This window comes from Otolemur garnettii, unplaced genomic scaffold (genome assembly GCF_000181295.1).
Source record: "Otolemur garnettii isolate 467f Iridium unplaced genomic scaffold, OtoGar3 scaffold00016, whole genome shotgun sequence".
NCBI classification, from domain to species: domain Eukaryota; kingdom Metazoa; phylum Chordata; class Mammalia; order Primates; family Galagidae; genus Otolemur; species Otolemur garnettii.
In genome coordinates, this window is record NW_003852411.1 from 29,501,672 (window position 1) to 29,509,469 (window position 7,798).

The 7,798-nt window shown below is 37.8% G+C and overlaps 1 protein-coding gene across 1 annotated transcript in view; it reads right to left on the reverse strand.

Annotated features, from left to right (window-relative positions):
- ATF6 (activating transcription factor 6) overlaps positions 1–7,798 on the reverse strand; it is a 168,229-nt gene that overhangs the window by 143,648 nt on the left and 16,783 nt on the right. Inside the window, exons 5-6 of the mRNA XM_003785761.3 lie at positions 2,409–2,535; positions 1,621–1,824 (exon numbers count right to left, since the gene is read on the reverse strand). Of these exons, the coding sequence (XP_003785809.1) occupies positions 1,621–1,824; positions 2,409–2,535 (331 nt within the window). The remainder of the gene's footprint in view (positions 1–1,620; positions 1,825–2,408; positions 2,536–7,798) is intronic.

Genomic DNA, 7,798 nt, shown 5'->3' on the forward strand with positions numbered 1-7,798 from the left:
CGCTATGTTAAACATTAGTCATATTAATCTGAGACTTGAACTTTTTATAAATATATTTTTATACCTTATGGGAACTAAAATTAGGTTCTTTGTGAATTTAAATTCTTAAGTCTTTTGGAAGACATAGATCCTTTTGAGATCCTAATGAAAGCATTGGAGATTATCCCTAGAAATATTAACATAATGAACATACACTAAATCTTACCCTTTATTTCAAAAAGTTCATGAATACTTAATATCCATTTATAGATCACAAGAATACCTATTCAGGCTGGGCATGGTGGCTCATGCCTATAATCCTAGCACTCTGGGAGGCAGAAGTGGATGGATAGCTTGAGCTCATGAGTTTGAGTCCAGCCTAAGCAAGAGCGATATCCTGTCTGTAAAAAATAGCCAGGTGTTTTGGCAGGTGCCTGTAGTCCCAGCCACTTGGGAGGCTGAGGCAAGAGGATCACAGGAGCCCAAGAGTTTGAGGTTGTTGTGAGCTATGATGCCACGCCCATTCCACCAGGGGCAAGAAAGTGAGACTCTGTCTTAAAAAAAAAAAAAAACCTATCCCATGGGATCGCTATTTTTCATATGAAAAAGGTAGTAGTTTGATTCTGTACTGAGAAGGCAGTCATTTTAAACTGGTTTTTTTTTTCTAAAGACTGACTGATGGAGTTTTGCCAATCTACCCATCCATTCTCTCATCTAGTTCTTCTTTTTATTACTGTTATATTGTCTATGACCAAAATAGAACAAAGTTAACAGAGTACCTAGAAATCAAATTTATGACCTTGTCCTCACTTAACACTATATTCCAAAGAAATGAGCTAACTATTCACAACTGGAACTGTAGCCATAAAAGCAAATATAACTGGTGTTTACTTACAACCCATGCTCCGTTAACACTTAGTCCTATTTGGTGCCAATGAACTAAATCCACTGAAAAGAATGCTGTACAAGTTTTCCCGTACTCAGTGTGTATGCATGACTATAATGATGACGAAACTGCCTAAGAAATCTCTATGTGCAAATGACTCACTTATCTGAATAATACCAAATCCTCAAATTTCTTTCAAAAACTGATCTAAACTTCTTATAGAACCACAAATACATAATGCCATCTGGTGGATGAAACACAGAAACACACAAATTCTTAGCTAGCTGAAGGAAGTTGAGGTCTTCTCCAGAGGCCCCAACCCAATATCCTGTTTACTCAACCATGTAGCCCCCTCAGAGACCAAGTGCCTGATTCTACTAGTAAAACATACCTAAGACCTGAAATGAGCCAAAATATTTTAAATAATGAACACTCCTTAAAAACAAAAAAATCTAGAATCACTAAACTCTTAGAATAAAATGTCATCAAGAAAATTTCCTAGATTTTCTTCTTCTTTTCAAGTGATTATATAAAAACAAAAGCCTTCAAGACTAGTGTTTTCATAATTAAAAGTGTTAAGAAAAAATAAGTATCAGATGTAACTGATGTACAGATGCCTTCCCTAATTAGCACAGGACCACATATTAGTCATAGCTGCAATATCTTCAGAACCAAGGACAATTCCTGACAGCCTGTGCTCAGAAATTATAATCTGAATTAAAACAAATTATACAACACAAGTTCCACTCGGGTACCTTTAGTGGGTGCAGGTTGTATACTGATAATTGGCTGCTGCTTTGTCAAGGGCAAAAGTGCTGGTAGCGTCTGAATAATAATGGTTTTTGTTGGAACAGTGGAGTTCGTTTGAGTCTTGGGTGTTGCTGGAAGCAATAAAGGCTTGGGCTGAATTGAAGGTTTTAAATTCATCTGAATTTTTTTCTTTGGAGTCAGTCCATTTTCTAGGGAAAAAAAACCAGACAAACCACAAATTAAGTAAACCCTAAAAAACAGATTCTATTGCCTACCTTTCTCTTTACATTATCCTGACTTCGGAGTAATTATCCTGAACTGAAGTTTAAGTATAGCTATTCTACATACCCTGGAGTGGAGTGAAGAAAAGTTCTTACATTGAGATTTTCCTTTTTGACCAAGCTGCATTTGGGGGTAGTAGATACATGAACGGGTAGAGAAGAGCTAAAATCCCTGAATAGAGCCTGGAGATAAGTAAGATAATAAGAAACGTCATAGTTGAATGCCCCTCACATTCAGTACCTTTAACTGAAACTTTTAAATTTCTCCTGACAATAATTGGGTCTGAGTCTATTTTAAAGTATCTTTTGATAACAAAGACAGAGAAAACTGAAGGTTATTTCTTCCCTTTCTTCTTCACGGTAATCATCCTTAACAAATAATACAGGCCTACAAATTTGAAAACAGCAAGCCAGCTTAACAAATACATGCTTAATCCAATATTTTTTTCTAAGAAATGAAACCTATGCTCAACTCAAAGGGAAATAATCAAAGTTAAGAGATGCAGTAATACCAGTTTTATTCCTAGGACCAATGACGGGCTTATCTTCCTTCAGCAGTTCTGAGGAGGGACTATTACAGCTTTCACTATATAAAGAAAGGGGTGACATCTGGGAACTAGAAGACAAATCCAACTCCTCCTGCAGCAAAATAAAATAAAAATTAATGTAGAAGGATATAATCCTTGTGCAAAAAATTGCTCAGAAAAAAAAAGACCCCAAAATATTTCAAGCCAACTTCAAGGGAAAGATGTAATGTACTGTATTAGAAAACACATCTATACATCCCACATCTATATATCAAGTATTAAGTGAGTATGGACAAATCAACATTGTGCATCAGTACCAGAGAACAATCATTCAAAATGTAGACTAAGTCCACAGCACCCTCTTACATTAGAAATATAAATCATTGATCTGCTTCCACATTTCCTCCCACAAACTTTTTACATTACTTAGTTCCTAGTCATACAAGTACTTAGTATCATTATAAGGCAACAGTTAAAATGCCAATACCCTTTCCTTGTAAAGTCTTATTCAGTCTTTAAGAAATATCAAAAGCAGAGGTGGCACCTGTGGTTCAAAGGGGTAGGAAGCTGGCCCCATATGCCAGAGGTGGCTGGTTCAAACCCAGTGCCTGTGGCTCAGTGAGTAGGGCGCTGGCCCCATATACTGAGGGTGGCGGGTTCAAACCTGGCCCCTGCCAAACTGCAACAGGAAAATAGTCAGACGTTGTGGTGGGTTCCTGTAGTCCCAGCTACTCAGGAGGCTGAGGCAAGAGAATCACCTAAGCCCAAGAGCTGGAGGTTGCTGTGAGCTGTGAAACCACAGCACTCTACCAAGGGTGACAAAGTGAGACTCTGTCTCTAAAAAAAAAAAAAAAAAGAAAGAAAGAAAGAAAAAAGAAATATCAAAAGCAAAATAATTTAACTATTTTTATTTTTTCTACTTATTATCACTGACTTTGCCCCAAACACTGTGACAAAAAGACAAAAGAAATAAAAATAAAATAAAATAAAAAAAGAAAGAAAAACACTGAAAGGAGCAGGACTATTGTCTTTAATTTAATGAATGGATAATAACAGAGATATGTACAGATAAACAACAAAATGAAACAAACGCCCCTTCCCCCAAATAAAAAAGGAATGTAAATATTGAAAACAATCAGTAACTAAAGAAATGCAAATTAAAACAAATAAAAACAAACAAAAAAGTAATACCACAGGGCCAATAATTAAAACAAATTAAAACAAATAAAAACAAATAAAAAAGTTATACCACAGGGCAAAAATCAGAAAGTAAGACAATGCTAAGCACTAGTAGAAAAACAAGTTACAGGGAGTCTCAAGAATTCTGAAAGGCCCACAGAACACTACATAAGGCCAGGCACAGTGGCTGTAATCCTAGCACTCTGGAAGGTGAGACCCATGGATTGCCTGAATCCAAGAGTTCCAGACCTGCCTGACCAGGAGCAAGACCCTGTCTCTAAAACTAACCAGGCATTGTGGTGGGTGCTACTCGGAAGGCTAAGGCAAAACGATCACTTGAGCCCAAGAGTTTGATGTTGCTGTGAGCTATAATGCCATAGTACTTTACTGAGGGCAAAAAGTGAGACTCTGTCTCAAAAACTAAAAATAAAAAAGAACATTACAGGAATTCTGGAGGGCGATATGAAAGCACTTACCAAATTAAATATATGGACATGTTACCACCCAACAATTTTACTCCTGGATATACATCCCAGAGAAATTCTCACACAGGACCACAAGAGAACTTTTTTTTTTTTGAGACAGACTCTGACTCTGTTGTCCTGGGTAGAGTACCATGGCATCGTCAGAGCTCACAGTAACCTCAAACTCTTGGGCTCAAGCCATCCTCTTCCCTCAGCCTTCCAAGTAGCTGGGACCACAGGTACCCACCACTAGGCCTGGCCAGTTTTTTCTCTATTTTTAGCGATGGGATCTTGCTCTTGCTTAGGCTGGTCTCCTACTCCTGAGCTCAAGTGATTCCCCCCACCTCAGCCTCCCAGAATGTTAGGATTACAGGAGTGAGCCAATGCACCTGGCTTGGGAAGATTTTTTTTATAATACTCATTATAGTGTAGGTAAAATGTAGTGAACGATACTTAAAATGCTGTGCAGAGTTAGATGCAACAGATTTGATGTATATTGATTAATCTTAAAACAGTGTGCTGATTTTTAAAAGTAAATAGAAAGAGATTTAATATGTAATCATTCATATAAATTTTAAATATATGCATATAATTGAAATCAGTGAGAAAAGATGAACTTTTTTTTTTTTTGAGACAGACTCTCACTTTGTCCCCCTTAGTAGAGTGCTGTAGCATCACAGCACACAGCAACCTAAAACTCCAGGGCTCAAGTGATCCTCTTGCCTGTCACCATACCCAGCTATTTTTATTTATTTATTTATTTATTTATTTATTTATTTATTTATTTTGAGGCAGAGTCTCACTATGTTGCCCTCAGTAGAGTGCCATGGCGTCACAGCTCACAGCAACCTCAAACTCTTGGGCTTAAGCAATTCACTTGCCTCAGCCTCCCAAGTAGCTGGGGCTACAGGCACCTGCCACAGCACCCAGCTATTTTTTGGTTGTAGTTGTCATTGTTGTTTGACAGGCCCAAGATGGATTCCAACCCACCAGCTCTTCCAGTGTATGTGGCTGGCACCCTTAGCTGCTGAGCTACAGGTGCCAAGCCCACCCAGCTATTTTTAGAGACTGGGTCTTGCTCTTGCTCAGGCTGGTCTCAAACTCATGAGCTCAAGCAAACTACCCGCCTTGGTCTACCAGAGTGCTATAATTATAGGAATGAACCACCATGCCCAGTCAAAGATGAACTTTTTTTAATAAATGGTATTAGAATAATCTTTTGTGGTAGTCATTTAGAAAAACATAAAATTGGATCTGTATCTCACATCATACAATAGGATAATTTCAAATGAATCAGAGATCTCAATACTAAAAATAAAACCTTATGATAAATATGCATTAATAGTCCCTTAGAAGATATACCTTTCTGAATATTTTGCTCCAAAGCTGCTAGATGGGGTAAAGCAAGACCAGCATCCACACAGTGAAGCAGCCTAGAAGAGTATCAGAGTCTAAGGAGAGTAGTGAGGGTGTTCACGTTGGGAGCAGCCTAGCATAAGGAGCCAGAGCAGGGTATTGAGGGCATCCACATGGGAAACAGCCTGATGGAGACATGTTTAAAAAAAAAGAAAAAAGGAGAAGAAGAAGAAGAAAGAAGAAGAATGAAGAAGGCAGAAGAAGGGCCAAGCATGGTGGCTCACAGCCTAATGGAGACATGTTTAAAAAGAAGAAGAAGAAGAAGAAGGGCCAAGCATGGAGGCTCACACCTGTAATCCTAGCATTCTGGGAGGCTGAGACAGGTAGACTGCTTGAGGTCAAGAGTTTGAGACCAGCCTGAGCAAGAGCAAGATCCCACCTCTAAAAATAGCTAGGTTTTGTGGCAGGGCCTGTAGTCATACCTACTAAGGAAGCTAAGACAAGAGGATCACTTAACCCCAAGAGTTTCAGGTTGCTGTGAGCTATGAAGCCACAATACTCTACCAGAGCAAGAAAATGAAATTCTGTTTCAATAAAAAAAAAAAAAAGAGCTGGTGTGAAGGGGCTCTCACTGGCCAAATTCAGGATAATATAAAAGTCAGAATAAATAATCTACAACCTATTGAACATAAGAAACAATGAATCCATACTGATATTAACAAATAAGTGAATAAAGTTTAATGAGGAACAGGATATTTTTACAGTTTTAAAATATCTCCTCATGAAATACTTATTTAGGGCAAAGGAAAAAAGAGTAACTTCATAGCCTGGCTGACACTGCCTATTAGTGATCAAAGTGAACATTATCAGTAACATTATCAACAACAGCAAAAGGAAATGAGGTGGATACAGCACTTCTGAGACATTCCTGCCATGGACATAAAACCTGAATCTATTCCTGAGGAAACATCAGATAAACTCCAATGAGGGCTATTGTTCAAAATAACTACCCTCTAATCTTCAAATGTGGCAAGGTCAAAAACGTTAAGGATGAATGAAGAACTGTTTCAGACTAAAGGAGATTATAGACAAGACAAGCAGCAATGCATGAATCTGAACTGGATCCTTTTGATTGTCTAAACCTGTGGTCCCCAACCCAGGGCCAGGGACTTGCCAGTCTGAGACCCATTAAGAACTGAGGTGTACAGCAGGCCTGGGCTCTGCTTCCTGTCAGATACTCCATTCCTGAGCACTCCCTCAACCCCACCACCGGCCATGGGAAAATTGTTTTCCATGAAACTGGTCCCAAGTGCCTAAAACCTTGGGAACTGCTAGTCTAAAGGATGCCTCTGGGACTTCTGGTACAATCTAAATGGGAGTTGAAAATTAGATAATAACAATGTATCAATGTTTATTTCCTCATTTTCACGTGTATATTATAACTATGTAAGAAGTATCTTTGCTTGAAGGAAGTAGATCTAAAGTATTTGGGGATGATAGGGTATCAGGTTGGCAACTTACTCTTAAATGGCTCAGAAAAAACAAAGTTTCTTATACTTGCAACATTTCTGTAAATTTGAGATTGTTCCAAATAATTGGTATAAGAAAACAAGATAAAAATATGAGTGGTAAAAACTTTCCTCTGAGTGACCAAAGGACAGAAGAAATAAAATAGGAATGCCCAACTTGCAGCCTGTGGACCACATGCTGATTTTGTGAGGCTTTTTTTTTTTTTTTTTTGCTGATCTGTGATGTCAGATATCACAAAAAGTATGCATGGATCTTTTTTTGCTAATCAGCTTTCATTAAGTGTTTGTGTTATTTAATGTGTGGCCCAAGAAAACTCTGTTTCCAATGTGTGACAGAGAAAAAAACAAAGGTTGAACACCCCTGAAATAAAAGATCAATACTCTAGCTATAGAAAAAAGTATACCTGGTGGAAATGAATACAAGGAATAAGACTAAAAGACAAATGAAAAATTCAAGAATAAATATTTGAAGCTTAGAATCACCAGGATTTAGTAACAGACTAAATATAGAACCAGATGGAACAAAGATACTTCAATTTATGGCAGATAGCATACTGAAGTATTATTTATATTTTATTCTTACATTTTCCCTTTCCCCATTCCACAAAAAATATTTTAGGGGGCAGCGCCTATGGCTCAAAGGAGTGGGGCACTAGCCCCATATGCTGGAGGTGGTGGGTTCAGACCCAGCCCAAAACTGCAAAATTAAAATATGTATATATATCAAGTATGTATATGTATGTATAAAATATGTATATATACATATTTTAATCAGGTACTTCCTTTGCCTGGCTTCAGGGCTTTTCTCTGGATGAAGAGAAACATTCTTTTCTTTCTTTCTTTCTTT